The sequence below is a fragment of the Gopherus evgoodei genome, chromosome 2 (genome assembly GCF_007399415.2).
Source record: "Gopherus evgoodei ecotype Sinaloan lineage chromosome 2, rGopEvg1_v1.p, whole genome shotgun sequence".
In the NCBI taxonomy this organism is placed as follows: Eukaryota; Metazoa; Chordata; order Testudines; family Testudinidae; genus Gopherus; species Gopherus evgoodei.
Genome location: NC_044323.1, coordinates 184,009,373 through 184,031,227, shown reverse-complemented (window position 1 = coordinate 184,031,227; position 21,855 = coordinate 184,009,373). Strand labels below are relative to the sequence as shown.

At 42.6% G+C, this 21,855-nt stretch overlaps 1 protein-coding gene across 7 annotated transcripts in view; it reads left to right on the top strand.

Moving 5' to 3' along the window:
* Window positions 1-21,855, top strand: part of KIF13A (kinesin family member 13A) — a 208,227-nt gene that overhangs the window by 183,261 nt on the left and 3,111 nt on the right. For 3 of the 7 annotated variants that reach the window (XM_030552499.1, XM_030552496.1, XM_030552497.1), the window contains 8 exons: window positions 4,695-4,787; window positions 6,103-6,255; window positions 6,497-6,574; window positions 7,173-7,220; window positions 8,389-8,500; window positions 11,573-11,724; window positions 12,294-12,398; window positions 19,152-20,268. In XM_030552499.1, the coding sequence (XP_030408359.1) occupies window positions 4,695-4,787; window positions 6,103-6,255; window positions 6,497-6,574; window positions 7,173-7,220; window positions 8,389-8,500; window positions 11,573-11,724; window positions 12,294-12,398; window positions 19,152-20,268 (1,858 nt within the window). Of the gene's footprint in view, window positions 1-4,694; window positions 4,788-6,102; window positions 6,256-6,496; window positions 6,575-7,172; window positions 7,221-8,388; window positions 8,501-11,572; window positions 11,725-12,293; window positions 12,399-19,151; window positions 20,269-21,855 lie in introns of those variants that run through there. The other 4 variants (XM_030552502.1, XM_030552498.1, XM_030552500.1 and 1 more) reach the window with 3 other exon arrangements.

Sequence of the window (21,855 nt, the reverse complement as noted above, 5' to 3'; positions counted from 1 at the left end):
TATGCTGTATGACTGAGATGGGATGTGTTTGGATCTGTTTGGCAGAAAAAACTATTTTTGCAGTTTCAGGTAGCGAACTATTAGGCCTTACTAGCCAAATATGATTATCAGAACTATGCAAAATTAAACTCCTTTATTGACCAGCTTCTGGATGCATACAAAGACCAATTCATGGCTATCATTAACGAAGGCTAACTAGTGGCGAAATGTCTCTGCAGTGCATGTTGGATGTGATCAAAATTGCAACGCAATCAGTCTCCCCGGCAGCGGTTATTGGGAGGACATCTTGACTCCATTTGCCCAGCTTCCCTAAGCAGAACCTCCGCTTCGAGGGAACAAAGCTATTCACTGAGAAGACAGTTGCATCCTTCCACACACTAAAGGATTCTTGAGCAACTCTGAGATCCCTGGGGGATATATATGCCAGCCTACAAAAGAAACAGTCCTCAACCACAGTGCAAGCTGAGATCATCGTAGTATGTTCTTCAGTACTTGTTTCAGAGATCGTATGAGCCACAGAGAAATAAATCAAAATTCTCTACGTTCAAACAATCAGGACCACCACCACCCTTGTCTCAGCCCTCAATTTCAAAGCAACACTTTTGACGAATTGTTCGAGGTACCGATAGAATGCTTTCCTTACAGTTGCACATTGGGACACCCTTCCTTTTTTTTTGGAGATCACCGTTCCCCATTCTGCAGCAGCTGTGAATGGATAACCTCCAACAAGCGGGTGCTGGAAATTGTCCAGAATGGATGTGTCATCCACTTCTCCTCCCTTCCCGCTCCCAAACACCCTTCCCTGTCCCTTTTCAAGGACCCTTCTCATGAGATTCTACTACACCAAGAAGTGAATCATCTCACTGTACCCACACATCTCAGGGGCAAAGGCTTTTACTCTCGTTACTTCCTGATACCGAAGAAAAAGGGAGATTGGAAACCTATAGTGGACCTCAATGCACTCAACAGGTATGTCAATGATTATCCTAGTGTTAGAAAAAGGAGACTGGTTCTCAGCCCTCGACCTTCAAGATGCATACTTTCCCATTTCTATCATACTGAGACACAGACATTACCTCAGGTTCACAGTAGGCCAGGACCACTACCAGTACAGAGTACTCCCTTTCGGCCTCTCATTGTTCCCCTCCCCCCCCCCCCAGGGTATTCTCCAAGGTCCTTTTGCTAGTAGTTGCCTATCTATGTTCTCAGATTATTAAAATTTTTCCCTATCTGGATGATTGCTTCTCAGAACACAGTCCCTCACAGAGATCCACTGAGACCACACAAGACTGATTTCTAATACTGGGCCTACAGATCAACAAACAAAAATCAACCTTAACACCAGTTCAAAACCTAGAGTTTATAGGAGCCAATCTTGACTGTGCAAGCGAGGGTGCTCCTACCACGTCACAGATTTCTCAGTCTCTCTTCAGTGATAGACAATACAGTCCAGCCCTCAAATCTCAGCCAGACACTGCCTTCAGCTTCTGGGACACATAGCTGTGGGCACATCAGTCATTGGTATGGTCGACTACACATGAAGTGCTTCCAAGCATGGTTTGCTTCGGTGTACAGACCAAACAAAGACAATGTAAACAAGCTCCTGACCATAGTCAAACAATACTTAAGCTGGTGGAAGGACCTAATAAACATTTGCATGGAGATCCCATTCACTCAGTCTTCCCCATCTCTTCTTCTGACCACCGAGGCATCCCTCATAGGCTGGGGAGCACATCTCAGTGGTCACTGTTCATGGCAAATGGTCCCCATCAGAGACATGTCTCCACATCAATCTGCTAGAGCTCAGAGCAGTCTGAAATTTGTGTGCTCACTTCCTCCTGCAGATCAAAGACACACATATGAAGGTCTTGATGGACAACATGGCCTGTTAGGTACTACATAAACCAGCAAGGAGATACCAGGTCTCATTCCTTATGCACAGAAGCTCTGAAGCTATGGAATTGGTGCCTCTCCCACAATGTCCTATCAGTGCCCTACCTACCGGGAATACACAACACAACAGCTGACAATTTCAGCCACAGGTTTCTGCTCTACTACTAATGGGAAGTAAACCAACCATTCTACACAATATATTCCGGCAGTGGGGTTTGACAAAGATAGACTTCTTCACTACCTACCAGAACAAGAAATGTGTGCGGTACTGCTCCAGAGTGGGGATCGGCTAACACTGCAGGGGAGATGCTCTCCTCCTCCCTTCTTTACGCCTCCTTCATTCCCTCTCTTGGGAAAGGACCTGTTGAAGATTATAGATTAAAAAAGAAAAAGAAAAAGGAAAGGACATTCTGATTGCCCCCACCTGGCTCAGACAGACATGAGACTCTTACCTGTCTAAGCTGGTGGTATGTTCACCGGTGACCCTACCGATCACTCCCTGCCTCTTATCGCAGAATGAGGCTCACATTCTTCACCCCAATCCATGGGTCCTACATCTCAAAGTGGCTCCTTTGTGGTTCCAGCACATAGAGGCATCCTGCTACTCGTTGCACCTACCTACAGAAACGGAAGAGATTCCAGACATGGTGCCAATCCAAGGATGTCACCACTAATTCAGCCACCTTATTGGTAATTCTGGACTATCTGTTAACCTTAAAGAAATAGAGTCTCTCTGTTAGCTTGCTGAAGGTTCACTTGGCAACAATTGCAACCTTCCACCAGCAGGTAGAAGGCTACTCAATCTTCTTTCACTCGACTATGAAGAGGGTTCTAAAAGCCATAGTAAACCTCTTCTCACAACCCAAGGCACCCATTCTGCAATGGGACCTCAATCCAGTGCTAACGGGCCTGACTAGACCACCATTCGAACCCATGGCCACTTGTTCGTTACCTCACCTTTCCTCATCACCATCACTTCTGCCAGAAGGAATGGGGAGATAGCAACTTTGATAGCACATCCCCCTTTTACACTAAGACTGCACCTGAACTTCACTCCCAAAATAACTTCTGCATTTCACATGAATCAACTCATTTAGTTCCCAAAATTCTACCCAAAACCTCATATGGACAAGAGAGAGACTATCCTCAATACTCACAATGTGTGGAGAGCCTTAGCCTTCTACTTAGGACAAAGGATTTCAGAAAATCTCAGAGCCTCTTCCTTTCAGTTGTGAATAGGTCAAAGGGTGCAGCGATGTCAGCTCAGAGGTTCTCCATGTGGATCTCTGGCTGCATTAAACTCTGCTACCAATTATGGGGAGTAATACATCTATCTTCAGTATGCACGTGTTCCACAAGGTCAGTGTCCTTGTCGCTTGCCCTCTCTAAGGGTATCCCCATATCAGAGATATGCAGAGCAGTTACATGAGCATCTGCACATAACTTCACAGAACATTATGCCATTGTGAGTGATTCGGCTTCAGACACCCAGTTCAAGGCCTCTGTACCACAGACGCCAGCTTCCTTTGGGCCTTGGGGGTGCTCAGCCTCCTGCTCTGCCCCAGGTTCTGCCCCTACCCCTGCCTCACCTCTTTGTGCCCCAGGCCCCTCCCCCACTCCACCCCTTCTCCCAAGCCTCCATCCCCACCCCACCTTTTCTGACCCAGTTCTGCCCCCTCCCCCAAGCATATCCTGTCCCGCTCTTCCCACTCCGCCCACAGCCACCTCCTACACGCCGCGGAACAGCTGATCTCAGTGGGCAGGAGGTGCTGAGGGAGAGGACTGGAGGCGGTAGGGAGGGTGGACCTAGCTGCCAGTGGGTGCTAAGCACCCACTAACCTTTTTCCATGTGTGCTCCAGCCCTGGAGCACTCACAGAGTCGGTGCCTATGCTCTATAGTATCATCTATATCAGACTCGAATCTGAAGTCCCAGCCTTCAGCAGTGGGCACTGCTCAGGAGTAACCTACAGTGGAGCACCTACTCAAAGAAGAGGAAGTTACTCACCTTGTATAGTAACAATGGTTCTTAGAGAGATGTCCCCCTATAGGTGCTTCATGACCCTCCCTCCTCCCCTCTACTTCAGAGTTCCACTGGTTGACTCTGCGTTAGAGAAGAAACTGAAGTAGAAATGCCCTTACATGCTACCTAGCCTTATGGCAGATGGAGAGCCTTGCGTGCAGCTATTAAAATTCTCTGATCGACGGCGCAGGGGCGAGCACACACGCCTACAGTGGAGCACCCGTAGGGACACACATCTTGAAGACCCATTGTTACTGCACAAGGTAAGTCTCTTGCCACTGGTCCCCATTCACCCCCTTTCTTCTCTAGGCAGCGAGCTTTAACCATCGTTACTGCACAAGGTGAGTAACTTAGACATGGTCAAAGAAAAGTTTTCCAAGTTATTTTGCAGCCTGTGGTCAAGAGAATGAGAGAGATTGACATCCATACAATAAATGTATTGAGATCCGATTCTCAGTTGTCCTATTCATTGTGTAGTCATTTATGCCTGTGTAAAGAAAGTGTAAAATGCTGCTATTCTCATTTGGTTGCAGTTTATGCTCACAATTTATACTTTGCACAAATGTAAAAAACTACACAGATTTCAAGGCAATGGAGAACCTGGGCCATTAACTGTAGAAAAACGTGACTGCTTCAAACTAGGAAGCAGAATCAAAATTTTAATGAACTTACAAATGTTAAGAAGGTTTTTTGTTTTACCGTTAAAGTGTGCAAAATAAAATTATATGCTAAAAATTACCATTGTGGATACAGTAATTTAAAATTCTTTTATATTTCTAGAGTTTTACCCAGAGTCTGAAAAGGAGAATATCCTTGAAAAATATATTTTATTCCTGTGGTGTGACCTATGAAATAGTATCCAATATACCAAAGGTAAATTATACTGCTCCTCTTTACAATCTGTTAAAGGAGCAAAATGATATTTTGGGGCAGGATATATTGTTTGGGTGGGAATTGAATATCCAGCTTTTGTTGATATAAAAAGAACTTGTTAGTTGTACATCTGAATTCCTCCAGGCCAAGTGAATCTGTATATAAGTTTTTATTTGAATAATGTGTAGAGTGTAGAAGATCGAGCCTGATGGGGGATTTTAATGATTTAGTTAACTTTTTCACTTTCTGGACTGAGAGCTTGGGTATCAGGTTTGAACAAACTATTACAGACATTTTTAAAATGTATTTCCTTTGTACAACGTCATTATAAATATTTATATATACAAGACTGGTACCTAGTTTTAAACCCATTTAAAAAAAAAACAGGATTTTAAAGGAAAATAATTTTTGGTATAGATTTTCCTCATTCAGAACAGCTAGGACAGCGGTTCTCAACCTTCCCAGACTATTGTACTCTTTTCAGGAGTCTGATTTGTCTTGTGTACCTCAAGTTTCACCTCACTTAAACACTACTTGCTTACAAAATCAGACATAAGAATACCGAAGTATCATAGCACACTATTACTGAAAAATTGCTTACTTTCTCATATTTACCATATAATTATAAAATAAATTAAAATATAAATATTATGCTTACATTTCAGTGTAGAATATATAGAGCAGTATAAACAAGTCATTGTATGAAATTTTAGTTTGTACTGATCTTGCTAGTGCTTTTTATGTAGTCTGTTGTAAAGATGAGTTGATGTACCCCCTGGAAGACCTCTGTGTACTCCCAGGTGTACGTGTACCCTGGGCTGAGAACCACTGAACTAGGACATCTGAAAATAAAAGGCTGTAACCTGAAAAAGAGTGCTTGAAAGCTTGTCTCTCTCACCAATGGAAGTTGTAACAATCAAAGATATTACCTCACCCATTTTGCTACCCTCACATAGTAGTAATTACAGTTTACAGTCTATGAAGATTATACAGACTGTTTAAGAATCAGGAAGGAAGAGTTAATAGTCATTAAACAGTTAACCCATTGCATACAAACTTTTTATTTTTCAGGTTAAACAGTCACATTTGGAGGGAGATGTAGTGTCTAATAAATATGGAGTGCTTTCCCCACCATGGGGCTGTTATATTCTTCCTTCTAAATCAGATGCTGGACAGTCTTTGTTCTGTGGTGTGGGCTTTGATCAGTCTAGGCCTCAAGACTGAGAGATTCTGAATAATTGAATCATGCTGCATTTAAATCAATGGATCTAAAAAAAAGTATCTTTTAAAAAAATCTAACAGTTTATAATTTTAGGCAACAGAGGAAATTGAAGATCGTGAGACTCTGGCCCTGATGGCAGCAAGAACTGAGAATGAGGGTACATCTGATGGTGAAACTTATATAGAGAAATATACACGTGGTGTGTTGCAGGTGGAGAACATTCTAAGCCTTGAACGACTAAGGCAGGCAAGTAACAAGGAAAGGAGATCCAATGGAAATCTTAAGACTGTGGGGAGATTTTGAGGAAGTGTTTATGGTGAAACGAAGATTAAAAAAGTCTAGATAGATGGCAAAAGTACAATATGTGGACTTATGCAAGAGTGTACTTCAGCAAAATGGACAAATCTTGTCTTAAACATGCTGCTGTGTAGAGGAACTATAGCTTCAGTGAATTAGACAAAGGTCAAAATATTCCATCTTTTCACAGGCAGTCACAGTGAAAGAGGCACTCTCTACTAAGGCAAGACACATACGGAGGAGCATCAGCACACCAAATGTCCACAATGTAAGAAACTCTTTCTGAAATAGTGGTAGAGACATGGGTCTTTCTTTAATTTATTGAGTGGATAAAACAATTTCTAACCATTATCACACCAAGTGTCTATGTATTCTGAGCTAGCACTAGTAGAAGCTCTAGAACTCTCAGTATGAAGGGGGAATTTGGTCAATATAATTATTTAATAGCAAAAAAAAAAAAATCAAGGATTTTATCTAAAATCTGTCTTTCCTTCTATCAGGTGAATTTTGGTCTCGGGTGCCAGTTTTGGGTCCCCGCTCAAAATCCCTGCATTACACTGGTGTGGTCAAAACAGTCTGCCCAGAAGTTTTTAACATTTTCACTTTTAAACAACTGATTTCATGTTTTTTATAGTAAGTTTTATGAATGGTCTTGTAGATCCCTATGACATCTGTGAATATGATTTGCCCTGGTACTTACTTTATTCATTCTCCTATGCAATTAAAATAGCAATTCTGTTAGCAGACTACATCATTGATGTAGACACATAGAGCAGGTCAGACTAAGTGATCATAATGGTCCCTTCTGGCCTTATAATCTATGAATGCAAGATATTTTGTCATGCCTGTTCACTGATGTTTTTTAGGTGTCCTCTAGCCGATTAGATGTTTTTGGCTGTGATGAAGATGATAAGGTATGTAAATTTGGATTTTCAGAAGAATAAACTGCACAAATCTTCAATTCTCTTGTTTTTCTTAAAAAAAAACAACAAAAAAGGCACCATAGCAGAAATGTATCCTTATCTGAATCTTGGATTCTTATTACTTGTTTTCATTTAGGTGTACCATTTTTAGTCATTTGTATTATATTTATTTGTAACCTAAGTAAAGCATAATTCTAGAAACTGACATGACATAATTAAGGTAGGGGAATTGGAAAGATGTAGAAGAATTTAGAATATATCCTTAGAGCCAGTCAACTTCCTGTGCAGATCAGTGTGACTGAGGTCCTAGTCATACTGCAAATGAAACAATGCTCCGAATACCCATATTTTAAAATAATTATTGCAATCAGGGTCTACTATGGTCTCTCTGGTCAGCATAAATAGGGCTCTTAACAGAACAGTGGGGAGGTATTAATTGGAAAATACCCACCTCCCTGATTTCTGCCAGGCTAGCAGATTTATTTTGTTTTCAGACCTGAGCCTAACATAAAAGGGAACTAATCTGTTAAAGCTCTCTTCATAGAGAGGAAAGGGGGTGAGCAGTGGCTGGAGGTGAGTGTTCAATAGAGAGACTGAGAGAATGCTGCAAGGGGCTGTCTCTCTCCCAGCCCAGGAGTAGGGGTGTTTAGGCTGAGTATAACTTATCTAAACTTCATTCTTTCCTTGCAGTTTAGGGTAAGATTCACATATGTAGGCTGCAGTATGTGACTAAAGCACATGTAGACATACCCTAGCTAGCTTTGCTCCAGGTAGCTAGAACAACAATAACAGTGCATCTGTGATGGCAGTATAGGCAGTACAACCCCCTCTGGGAGCCTGGATATGCCCTCCTAGTCTGTGCTGCCATAGTTTCATTACTATTGTTATTTGAGCTAGCTGGATCAAAGCCAGCGTCAGTATGTCTACATGTGCTGTGGTCACATCTTTGATTGCACTGTATACACAGTCTTTGTTATTTTAACTCATGTCTCTGACTGCTGTGTGCCTGTTGACTAATTAATACTTTGTAACTAGAAAATGTATGCAGTGACACAGTTAAACCAACACCTTTAAAATTGAATACGTGAGGTAATTAAAAACTTATGGACTTTGACTTTGCCTTTGTCTTGATTAGTGTGCATTTTTAAAAATTCCTTAGGGCTGGTCAGAAAGCCACCTTGATATATCCGACTGTTCTTCCAGTTATCAAGATGTATCATGTTACGGTACTTTACCCAGGGATTCCCCTCGCAGAAATAAAGATGCTGGTGGTAAGTCTTTCAAATATATATGCCTTTTTAATTGCTCTTAGAGAAAAAAACAAAATATTGCAACAAGAGATTGAAAATAAAATGCAGGGTTCAAAGTTCATGTGCAGTGCACATAGCCGATACTCTGGAAAGTATCTGCTTAGTGAAGAGCCTAATTGAGACAGTATGGAAGCAAGGAGAGGAAGAGACCTCCAAGAAGGAAAAGAGAAGAGACAATGTGTTGAAGAAGCAAAAGAACAAGGTGAAAAGAAGTGAGAAACAAAATAAGGAGGGTTGGAAAGAACAAAAAGAAGGGGTTTCTATATTGTTTGTGTATTTAAAAAAATTAGTTACTGTGGCATGGATTTTATGCTTCAAAACTAACACTGACTCCATAGATGTCCTGGCTGCTTGCTTTTTGCGTGTCAGTATACTTAGACCATCAACAATTTATTTGCTTTGGATCAGATTGTTAACTATATACTGTGATTGGGGAGTGCAGGCATGGATTCCATTGAAAGTACAGAGCAGGGCAGAGAGCTACACGTGCTTATAGGCCCTTTTTAAAATTATCTTTGGGTCTTCCTTGATTCTGTCACACAGGGTATGTCTACACTACGAAATTAGGTAGATTTAATAAGTCTATTTTTTAGAAATCGATTTGATACTGTTGATTGTGTGTGTCCCCTAAATGCATTAAGTTGACAGAGTGCATCCACAGTACTGAGGCTAGCGTCAACTTTTGGAGCATTGCACTGTGGTAGCTATCCCACACTTCCCGCAGTCTCCTCCGCCCACTGGAATTCTGGGTTGAACTCCCAGTGCCTGAGGGGGCAAAAACATTGTCACGGGTGGTTCTGAGTACATGTCGTCAGGCCCCCTTCCCTCCCTCCGTGAAAGCAACAGCAAAAAATTGTTCCTCACCTTTTTTCCTGGGTTACCCATGCAGACGATATACCATGGCAGGCATGGAGCCCGCTTAGCTCACTGTCACCATATGTCTCCTGGGTACTGCTGGCAGACACGGTACTGTAGTGCTACACAGCAGCATCCCCTTGCCTTGCCTTGCGGACTGTAGATGATGCAATACGACTGCTAGCTGTTGTCGTCGTCCTGTGGGTGCTCCTGGCTGACCTCAGTTAGGTTGGTCCGGGGGCACCTGGGCAGACATGGGTGCTCCTGGCCGGCCTCAGGTCGGTCGGGGGTGCCTGGACAAAAATGGGAATGACTCCAGGTCATTCTCTTCTTTCAGTTTCGTCTAATAGAGATTCAGTCCTGCCTGGAATATCATGCCAGCTGGAGGCTTCTGCCTTAGGCTGCTGTCCCAGTTGGCAGCACTGTGCGGTCACACCTACCTCAGCCTACCCCTAGCTTCCATAGCTGATAAAGCCTGGGTAGTAGTAAGGAGCAGTTCAACAATAGGCTGAGCAAGTGCAGAATGATGGTAGAATGTGCCTTTGGACATTTAAAAGCTTGCTTGCGCAGTTTGCTGACTCGGTTAGACCTCAGCAGAATCAATATTCCCATCGTTATTACTGCTTGCTGTGTGCTCCACAATATCTGTGAGAGTAAGGGGGAGACGTTTACAGCAAGGTGGAAGGTTGAGGCAAATCGCCTGGCCACTGATTACATGCAGCCAGACACCAGGGCCGTTAGAAAAGCACAGCAGAGCGTGCACTGTTCATCAGAGAAGCTTTGAAAACCAGTTTTATAACTGGCCAGGCTACAGTGTGAAAGTTCTGGTTTTTTTTTTCATTGATGAAAACCTGCCCCCTTGGTTCACTCTACTTCCCTGTAAGCCAACCACCCTCCCCTGCCCCCTTTGATCTCCACTTGCAGAGGCAGTAAAGTCATTGTTGTTTCGAATTCATGCGTTCTTTATTAATTCATCACACAAACGGGGGGATAACTGCCAAGGTAGCCTGGGAGGGGTGGAGGAGCAGGGAAGGACAGGGATGGAGTAGTTGTAGGAGCACCCCCTAGAATTGCATGCAGTTCATCATAGAAGCGGCATGTCTGGAGCTCTGACGCAGAGCGTCCGTTCGCCTCTCTGGTTCTTTGGTAGGCTTGCCTGAGCTCCTTAAGTTTCACATGGCACTGCTGCTGGTCCCTGTTATAACCTCTGTTTTTCATGCTCTAGAAGACTTTTTATAATATTCCGGCATTTCTTCTTTTGGAACAGAGTTCAGATAGCACAAATTCATCTCCCTATACAGCGATCAGATGCAGTACCTCCCATTTGGTCCATGCTGGAGCTCTTTTGCGATTCTGGGACTCCATGTCACCTGTGTTGATGAGCTCTGCATGGTCACCTGTGCTGATCATTTCACCACGGTGGCCAACAGGAAATGAAATTCAAATGTTCGCTGGGCTTTTTCTGTCTACCTGGCCAATGCATCTGATTTGAGAGTGCTGTCCAGAGCTGTCACGATGGAGCACTTTGGGATAGCTCCCAGAGGTCAATACCGTCGAATTGCGTCCACACTACCCCAAATTTGACCCAGCAGGGTTGATTTCAGCGCTAATCCCCTCGTTGAGGAGGAGTACAGAAATCAATTTTAAGAGCCCTTTAAGTCGACAAAAATGGCTTCATCGTGTGGACGGGTGCAGTGTTAAACCGATCTAACGCTGCTAAATTCAACCTAAACTCATAGTGTAGACCAGGGCACAGTGTGTGAATGCAGGCTTAGCTCTAGTGCAGAGCAACATCAGGGAGCCAAGCAAGGGAACGCTGAGACAGAGGAAGCAAAGATCTGGTAATTGTGATGTCAAGGACAGCAGGTCTCTCTTGTGACCAAGGAGGAAAGGGAAAGTTGGGGAGCTTCTGCATCAGCCTGGAGAGAGCAGCCTGTCCCATCCTGCAGTCCTATGCACGAAGCTGTTCCTTAAGGGGGAACAATCCCTCCCCCATGGAGCTCTGTGCCAGCCTCTACTTGGGCCAGTGGCTAAATGCCACAGTTTCACCCTTTTTGTAACCAGAAACCTTCCTAATACGCTGTTTGACCTTCCCTGATTATACATTATTCTCTTTGCACTTAAGACGGTGCAATAACTACACACAACTGAACTATTATATTTTTGCTCTTCCCTTAGGTTGTATATCGGAGACTCCACATGCCTTAATGGCCAGCCCTTTTAAAGCATTTTCTCCCCAGCCACCAAAGTTTTTCAAGCCCTTAATGCCTGTAAAAGAGGAGCATAAAAGAAAGATCCCTCTCGAAACTCGACCTCTGCTTAGCCAAGAGGTAAAAAAAATTTTTTTTGAGTAAAGCAAAACTCTGAATCTTTCTTTATGAGTAAAGAGTAACTTGCTGTACCTAGCAAATGGTTTGTAGCATGTATCCATAGCATGAAAACATTGTGATCCTGTGTTGGTAATGACTGGTGTGTGCTTCAAGGGTTGCTCTCTTTCATTGGAATTGGACCAGTTTCACTTTTTTGGTAAGTATTTTTGTATGGAGTATATTGGGTTTTTTCTTTTTCCAAAATAATATCTATTTTTATTTGATTTAAAAAAAAAATTGTGTCCCTTGAATATTTTTTCTTATATAAAACAGTGGCAGTATTTTTTCAAAGTGGTGGTGTTAGGATATACATAACTGACACATTATTTCTAACCTAAAACACCATTCAGAAGATGGCACAAATTTCTTGTTAACTGTATTAACTTGAACCATGGTACAGTAAGTGGTCTGCCTGTGTGTTTCACTTTAGTAAGATGTCCTTGTCTCTTTCTAACTTGCATGGGTATAATACTGTATTCAGCTGCCAGTGTCGTCTTTGTGTGATGTGTTGTGTGTCTTAACATTTTCAGAGCATGCCTTCAACTCAGGTACATAACGCTGGCTGTGTTGTGCCCTCAGGAAGTAATGCCAGCAGCATGCCAGTAGAAAACAATAGCATACATGAAGAGAAGATTGTAAGTTTGTATCTGTTTCTGTCATAATGCCTGGTGGTGGGTTTAAGGTCCTTTCACGGGCGATTATGCTACAGCTGCAGTGTGGGGATGGTGATATGCGTTTGGTGTTTTTAATTTTTAAACTGGCTATTATAATATACTGTTGCTTTCCTGTGAATATAAGCTATAATTTGCAATAACTCAATTGATTCTTTGATCACTCATGTATAACCTATTGGGGGGAAAAAAACAGTTTTAAGAGTTGCAGTGTGCAAAGGGTGAAATAGATGAAAGGTACTTTTAGCAAACCATATTGAAATCTTTCTAACGTACTCAGATTTTGTGACTGTACATCAGAGTAAATGGAATGATCCCATCTGGTGTAAGTTATCTTGAATTTAATGGTGGGCCCATTTTGAAAGCTTCAAGTTGCCTGATGTAGAAGTGCTGTGGCTAAAATAAGATTACAGCTCTTAATTAACAGACAACCCTGTCTTCACCATTTTTAGATGGTAAAAATCATTTATTTTTCAGTAGCCTGGTTAAATTTGTAAATGCTACCCGCACTAGTGCAGCTTCTATGAAAGGTGTTTCAGCATTTTTCTTGTATGGTAGATAAGGCTGTAGGATTTAGCTGTTAGCACGTGCTTTAGTCTGAAAGTTAGTATGCAAATTCAAAGCTAAAAAACTATTGAGAAGAGGATGTTTAACAGTCCTGTAGACCTCAGAGCATGTTCTGCCAAAAATTCCTCCTCTTCTGTAGATTCTTGTTTTCCTACTGTATAACTAATATGGCTTGTCTTGTCTGGATGGGTTTTTTAATGAAATTTTATAGGCCCTTACCCTCAAGTAGACTTGGCCTTGTGGTGTTTACGTTTGAAAAATGGCTGCTGTTCATGGGCAGTAGCTGATTTTTTAAATTCTACATCATGTTACAGTTCCATAGCATAGTGTGTGTCAGCAATCAGCACTTGTGAACTATGGGTCATTGACTTGAATACCATGAAGGGAAGAGAGGCAGGTTAAAACTCAAGTTGTCCATTAGAAAAATGTATAATTTAAGGTCCCATAGGGACTAAAATAACTTAATTTGCACAAATTCCCTAACAACTTCTTAACAATATAGCTTCCCAGAGCTAAAATAAAACTCCCAGTGCTACAGGAGGTCTGTGCTGAGGGTGGGTTCCCAGGTTAGGCTAAAAATAGAGCTGTGCCTGAACGTGTCTGGAGTGGATGTTACAAGCTAGAGCAAACCTTTGGCTAAGCTGGGCTCCCAGGATGATTTCAGTGTTTGAGTTATGGCAGGCTTCCTAGCTTGTTAGCCCACTCTATTATACTTCAGCCAATCTGATCCCCTCCACCTGACTCACAATGAAGACTCTCTGCTAACAACAAACACACTGACCGATTCCTCCCTCACACATAGACTGATGTAATTAACATGGCCAGGTCCCCATCTGGTGTAAATCGGCAGATCTACAGTTCTAAAAGAAGCTGCCAGTGGCTCGATAGGCCTGAATCTGTGAATAGTTGAGTGCAACATCAGATATGACACCTCAGCAACATCTTGCAGGATTAGACTGCATATAAATAACACGAATTCTAAGTGAAGACTGAATATGTATTTACAAAATGGACAGCTGATTTTTTTTTTTAGCTAGGGTAAAATGTTACACATTTTTAAACATGTTTACATGACATTTGATTGGCCTGGCTCAGAAATTCTCACATTCTGTGGGAGGTATAGTTTTGTTTTTTTCGTCTTTTTATGCTCCGTTCATAACATTGAAAAAAAGACCTTCAACCACAAACAACAATATTAACATTAAGGATTTGGCCTAAATCTTCAAAAAGCAAGGCAAAATTAAACTCTAAACATAGGCTAACTGTTATATATTGTATGTATGTGCTGCAATACATGTGTGTGTAGTGGCATGAAATAAGACTCATAGACTTTAGGGTCAGAAGGGACCAATGTGATCATCTAGTCTGACCTCCTGCACAAAGCAGGCCACAGAACCCTACCCATCCGCTTCTATAACAAACCCCTAACCTATGTCCGAGTTATTGAAGTCTTCAGATTGTGGTTTGAAGACCTCAAGCTGCAGAGAATCCACCAGCAAGTGACCCATGCCCCATGCTGCAGAGGAAGGCGAAAAACCTCCAGGGCCTCTGCCAATCTGCCCTGGAGGAAAATTCCTTCCCGACCCCAAATATGGCGATCAGTTAAACCCTGAGCATGTGGGCAAGATTCATAGAGGCATCGATTTAAGGTCAGAAGGGACCATTATGATCATCTACTTTGACCTTCTGCACAATACAGGTCACAGAATCTCAGCCGCCCACTCCTGTAACGAACCCCTAACCTATGTCTGAGTTATTGAAGTCCTCAAATCATGGTTTAAAGACCTCAAGGTGCAGAGAATCCTCCAGCAAGTGACCCATGCCCCACACTGCAGAGGACAGTGAAAAACGTTCAGGGCCCCTGCCAATCTTCCCTGGAGGAAAATTCCTTCCTGACCCCAAATATGGCCATCAGTTAAACCCTTAGCATGTGGGCAAGACTCACCAGCCAGCACCCAGGAAAGCTTTCTCTGTAGTAACTCAGATCCCACCCTATCAACTCTCACTCCCACAGTCCCGGGTGTCGATCGCTGACACCTCACCATCGCAGATCTGCCCGCTGGAACAGATCAGAGCTGCTGCTACCGGTGGTACCACTCCACCATGTCAGGATCATGGTCGGCACTGTTCCCAATGCCACCGCTCCTCCCAGTCCAGGGACAGCGGTAGGTCATACGCCAGTCCAGCCTCCCTTCATAGTCATCAGTCGATGGGACAGGCTAATCAGGTGGAACAGCCTGCTCTGCCGGTGCCACAGCAGGTGCAGTGGCACTGGGCTCCTTGGCCAGCACCGTGGTACCAATGGGCCCGTGGCCCCTGATGCAGCCCCTGGTGGGGGTTCACTTGGTGAGACCATTGGCCTCCTTTTCCCAGCCTCCTAGAAAGGAGTCAGTGGGATGTGCATCTTTGGTTTCGTGCCTGGAGGGCTATCAAGTGGTGGGACCTCCTGGTACCAGTCAGAATACCGCACCTGCATCCTCATCCTCTCCTGATGAGGCAATTACGGCCCCTCCTCCCCCTGTTCCGCAGGAGGACTCTAAGGCCCACCTGGAACTATTGAAAAGAGTGGCATTGAGCCTCAACCTTCAGGCCAAGGAGATGGAGGAACTCTCGGACTCCGTCTTCAGCGTCCTCTCGGCACCAGGCAGAATGGCCCTCCCACTCCTCGAAGGGGTGGTAAAAATTTCAAAAGCCTTGTGGCAAACCCCAACTTCCTTGCCCCCCATCTCTAAGAGGGCGGAACGGAAGTACTTTGTGTCCACCAAGGGGCATGAATACCTATACACCCATCCTGCCCCCAACTCCCTGGTGGTCAAGTCCCGCAACCACAGGGAGAGGCAAGACCAACTGGGGGGGAGGGGGAGCGTGCAGCAGTGCCCCTTGTACCATGCCATAGAGGCACCGCTTCATGTTGATTGCACACCTATTGTGCAATGCACATGAGTAACACATCTCAAAGAACACCAGTTATGGAAAAGGTAATTGTCTTTTCTATAACCACAGATGCTCATAAAGTATGAAGGAGAAATATTTTATGCTCTTAAAGTACTTTTCTAATAAGACTAAAAATAAATTGAACTGTATACTAATGATTTGTAATATCTGCACTTTCTTCCACTCTTAAATGTACACATGTAACATTTTTCAATACTGTCTATACAGCATAATGTGTGACCATGTAAGGAAAGAATGTTACACATAAGTGTAAGGAAGCTGAGTAAAAGATGCTGTTAGAATTTTAGTTCTGAAGTTCTTATTAAATTTCTTCTAAAGGAATGAACATGAACAGGAAAAAATATTAAATAAAAAGTGTAGCGGGGGAATGTAAGCAGAGCTACTGAATAAAGTTTCATAGGAGATAAAATATTAGATAATCTGTGATGCACAAAACAGACATGTTTTACACACTATGCATGTACATGGGAGGGAGATTATCCAATTTTGGCCAGGCCTAACTTTGCTTAGATTATAAGAGGTGACAACTTCTCAACCCATGGACGTATAGTGGCTTTTTGTAGTTTTGTCTATTTAAGGCATGGAGTGAAATCCGGGTCTCATTCAAGTCAATAAGGATTTTGCTATTGACTTTGGTAGGGTCAGGATTTTATCCCGAAGAACAAGGTAGTAGGAGCAGAAATCAGTCCCACATCTCTCACGTGACATTGTGTAGCACTGCCATCAGCTTCCAGACCAAACATCAAAGTCGGGCCGCTGCTAGTTCTGAGAGAGCCCTTGGCAGTTCAGGCCGGTTTGTTTACCTGCCACATCCGCAAGTTCAGCTGATTGCAGCTTCCATTGGCCGCGGTTCGCCGTCCCAGGCCAATGGGGGCTGCGGGAAGGACGGCCAGCACGTCCCTCGGCCCACATCGTTTCCCACAGCCCCTATTGGCCTGGAGTGGTGAACCACAGCCACTGGGAACCGCGATCGGCTGAACCGGCAGACGCAGCAGGTAAACAAATTGGCCTGGACTGCCGGGGGCTTACCCTGAAAACAAGCGGTGGACTGGCTTTGAGAAGCACTGCCTTAGAGGACATTTTAGAGAATTGCTTCTTTCTGAAATTAACAAAATGAACAAACTGGTTGCTCTGTATGCTTTTTTTAAAGTTCCATAGCTTTATTTAAAAAATTATTTAAAACAGGCTGTAAGTGGCATTAGCACTAGTACTACATTGTACCATGTGTAGTGCTTAGATACTACAGTGATGGGCACAATATAAATATCTAAAATAAATAGTGTTTTAAATTTTTTTTCTGAGCTCTGAGTGCAGAATTTTTAAAAAAATCTTAAACACACTCAAGTGAAAACTGAAGAAAAGGTCAGATTGTCTATTTTGGTCAAGGCATCTGAGTGGGACTAGGAAGACCTGGGTTATCTTTCTAGCTCTACCACAGGCATCCTATATTACTTGGGGCAAATCACTCTAGTCTAGTGCCTCATTTTCCCCATTTTTAAAATGAGTTTTATAATACATCCCTGCCTCATGCTGGCATTGAGGATGAAGTCATTGATGTTTGAGACATTTGGATGCTATGGTGATGACTGTAGTGAAAAAATCCAATCAATAAACATAAAATATTTAAAAAAGCAAACATTTTGGCCCAGATTCTCTCCTTTATTGAATCTGCTTGAGGCAAAGGATGGGAAATCAGGGAGCCAAAGGAATGGAAATAGGTAATTCTTGTAGCCCTGCCATAAATTAGAACATCTTAGGAGCATATGCTTAAGTGTTTGGCTGGATCAGGGAATCATTTCAGGCCTCTTTTTGTGTACCTTAACTATGATATAATTGAGGAATTCAGTTGTGTAAGGATGACAATTTTGTGGGTAGAGGGTGTCATTTTAAAATATTTAAAAATATTTAAATATTTTAAAATGGACCTAGTGTAGTAGTAGTACCATCGTAGGAATATTGTTAGATGTCTTTGCATAATGAGCACTCTTGTATTTTACAATGTGGATCTTTAAAATGTCATTATTCCACAGTTAGAGAAATGAATGCTGTACACCATGAGGGGTGTTGCTTGTGTTCTGCAGTGCAAGACCACCACTATTACAATTGATATGTTAGTGTTACGTGCTGAAACAAATGTTATTTTTTTAAAACTGTATTTCTAAAATTTAAACTGAAGTCCTGTGTTTCTTGGTAACTGACCCATGCTTTTCTCTATCAAATACCACTTGCACAAAAAGTTATGCATTGGCACTTAAGAAAAATATAGTACAACAACTAAAACAGTGAAAAAATGTGTGTTGATTGGCTTTTTTTCCTTTGTGTAATGAAGATTTATTACTGAGTTTAAAAGAATTTCAAAAGCAGAAATAGTAAAATATTTAAGATATTTCTGTAATTCCAAAACCAAAGTACTTTGAGCTTTTCTGGATTTTCTCCTGTCTAAGACTTTACTTTTATGTTTTGAGAATGTAAGCATTTTTATATGGTGGGAAGTGCAGGAAAGGGGGTTCTAAAAAAGTCTCAGAAAGCAAGTTAAGCTGCACTATAGGACTCATACTGTATTCATGTCGCAACTTAGTACAAGACAAGCTGGTGTACTGTGGATTCATGTCCTGAGTTGCTGCGCACTAACTGGCCATGTAGAAAAGTCTTATAAAAACTTTAAAAATATATCTTGTGTGATGAAGTTACCCATAAAAAGATTACTCTCTAAAAGGAATACATTCATAATTGGTCTATGTAATGAAAAGAACTGCAACGTATTATATGGTTTCCAGGAATGGGACTTGACAAGGACCTTTTTTGTACTCAATAAGTAACTCAGAACACGACTCATTAAATGACACTTGTTTGGTCTATTTACATATAAATTCAGAGGTAAAAATATTTTGGACACTTTATGAATTTCATTAAAATGAGCATCTTAGAAAATATTGATAGGGCAGCACTTTTATTGGCTTCTTTTTCTCTTTTAGTTACTCAGGAATTAATTGCTGGTTAAAGATGACTCATTCTTTGTTTAAAGAATAAAATTTTTCTTCACTCTTGATATTTAGGAGATAAATTAATTTGGAATATCGCACAATTAAGCTGTGGGATAGTACTTAAATCAACTAAGAGAATTTTTGTGAAACTTTAGTCTAGAAAATGTTTCATAAAGAGCTAACCCTATGTAACTATGTCTAATTTTTGCAGGACTCTGATGAAGAGGACAGTGAGTTGGAGGCCATTAATAAGAAGCTGATAAGCTCACAGGGTTTTCATAATTTTCAGCCTTATGTACCTGAGGAGTTTGCTGACTTCAGTGTTTACAATGCTAGTCTGGAGAACACAGAATGGTTTTCCACTAAAACAGACTTCATGAATTCTCGTGTCCTTGAGAAAGAGGTATCTCGCAGCCCCACCGCTAGCAGTATTACTAGTGGCTACATTTCGCACAGTGCCTCTAATGCTACACTGTCTGATATGCTTGTTCCCTGTAGTGATAGCACAGACCAGCTAGCCAATCAGATGAAGGATTTGGACTCTAGCGATCAGTCAGGACCATGTCTTGCATATGTTTTGAGATCTTTGAACAAGGAATTTCCAGAAAGAGGCTTAGCTAAAGATAAGATACATGTGTCACCACTCAAAGAAAACAGTGCCTTAGCAAAAGAGATTCCACCATCCCTAAATACCACTGACAAAAACTCTGAGATGTTACATAGAGCTGACTCTTGTTCAGGTTTAGATTCCTCAACTAGCAAAAACATGCGAGACAAAATTGAGTTTTCATCCCGGGAAGCAACAACTGAGCACACTTCAGATGTTCTCGAAGATCATTCATTTACAGAGTTCATGGGTGTTGAAGATGGAAAGGACTTTGACCAGTCAGTAGATCCAAAGTTATGTTCCACTGGTTCTTCTAAAGGAAGGAAAGAAATACCAGTTGCTGGGGTGGACAGTGCCTCGGATTTATCACAAAACACTTACAAAGAGGGCATTCGCTTAGGCCAGCTGGATTCTGTGACTGTGGGTTACCAGCTGTCAAACGCCATTGAAAACCCTCTCTTTTCTGTATTAGTAAAAGAGACTTCATACTGTCAGACATATCCTGATTCTTCCCTTAATGATTTTATTACAAAGAACCATTTAGATGTTTCTGACTCTGAAGATGGTGCTTCTGCAGAGGAAGCCCACACTTTGCCTAGCTGGGTGGCAGTGGGAGAACAAGTGTGTGTAGGGAGTAATAAGACAGGCACGGTGAGATATATTGGACCAGTGGATTTTTCAGCTGGAATCTGGGTTGGAGTTGAACTAAGTGTTCAGTTGGGTAAGTAACCACAAATAAGGTACTGTGGGTTATAAATACAATTCTGTGACATAATGTAAGGTTACACTGTAAATTCACACACTATGTACTCGCAGAATTCTACACTTAAAAATTGAAAAATCTGCATTTTAAAATTCTGCATATTTTATTTGTCAAAATAACACAGTATAATCACACCAGTTTCAATTATTTATTTCACAGTACCTATCAGCAAGTATGTCTGTAACAATACAGACAACAAAAAGATTCAAGAAATGTTTTTTGACAAATAGATTTCTGACTAGGCATATTAATACAGAACTTTGAGTAATTCATTTAAACTACAATACAGAAACGTATTTCCCGCATCCCTCAGAAGCAGTGCAAGGCTTGAGGGAGTCAAGGGTAACAGAGGAGATCAGGAAAAGGGAAGTAATTGGTGAGTAGGAGCCTGGGAGTGAACCTGGAGGGTTGTTGAGTTTGGGTGGCAGAAGTATGGAACAGGTTTTTTGTGGGGGGGATTATTAGGGAGTTGGGAAGTCTCTCCTATGCAGACTCTGGCTGACTTCTAGCCTCTCCCATTCAATCAGGCACATCTGCCCTGTCCACACATGTCCCTGCACCCTCACTCCCATTCAGCCTCCACCCGTCTGTCCCTTCTCACTAGCCCTTCTGAACCCCAGTCTATGTGCGCTCCCCTCCCACCCAGCAGCCCTGTGTGCCCTGCTCTGTCTGTCCTTCCCTCTCCATATCCTGTGCCTCCTCACCTGACCCTGCAGACAGGGCACTGTGAGGAATGTGGCCTCTCCTCCTCCCTATCAGCTGCTGGCTGCTACACCAGGTGAGCCAACTGCCCTCTGTTCTGGTGCCACAGCAGCCTCTGTTGGGCAAAAGGCATAACTGCAGTGCCTCTGGCAGAATGTATTTTCGGGGGTGGGGGGAGGGGGAAGGGGCATGAATTCTGAAGTGGTGCAGAATTGCCCCAGGATTAACTATAGTGTTGGGAAATACCAAACCAGTCAGGAAGGGGGGCTATTTTATATACTCACATTTCTTAGTGTAGTATATCGCTGTTTAAGTTTACAGTTTTTTTGAAGAGCTAATGTGTTTGTTTTCCCAGTTGTTTTAAACAAAGAACTATGTTCTACTTGCTTTATGCAAAGTATTTTCATACTTCAGGTCATACAAGCTGCCATTGGTTCCCCTTTGTTCCCATGTTTTTGTAGTCAGTGGAAGTTAAGACAACTTAAACTTTTTTAAAACTGTCAGTATTTGAAACAACCTTGTTGTCAGTTCAGCATTCACCTCCATTGACTAGAGCAGTGTTTTCCAAACTTGGGACGCCGCTTGTTTAGGGAAAGCCCCTGGCGGGCCGAGTCGGTTTATTTACCTGCCGCATCCACAGGTCCGGCCGATTGCGGCTCCCACTATCCGCGGTTCGCTGCTCCAGGCCAATGGGGCAGCGGGAAGCGGCGTGGGCCAAGGGACGTACTAGCTGCCACTTCCAGCAGCTCCCATTCGCCTGGAGCAGCGAACCGTGGCCAGTGGGAGACGCGATCAGTTGGACCTGCAGACGCGGCAGGTAAACTGGCCTGACCCACTAGGGGC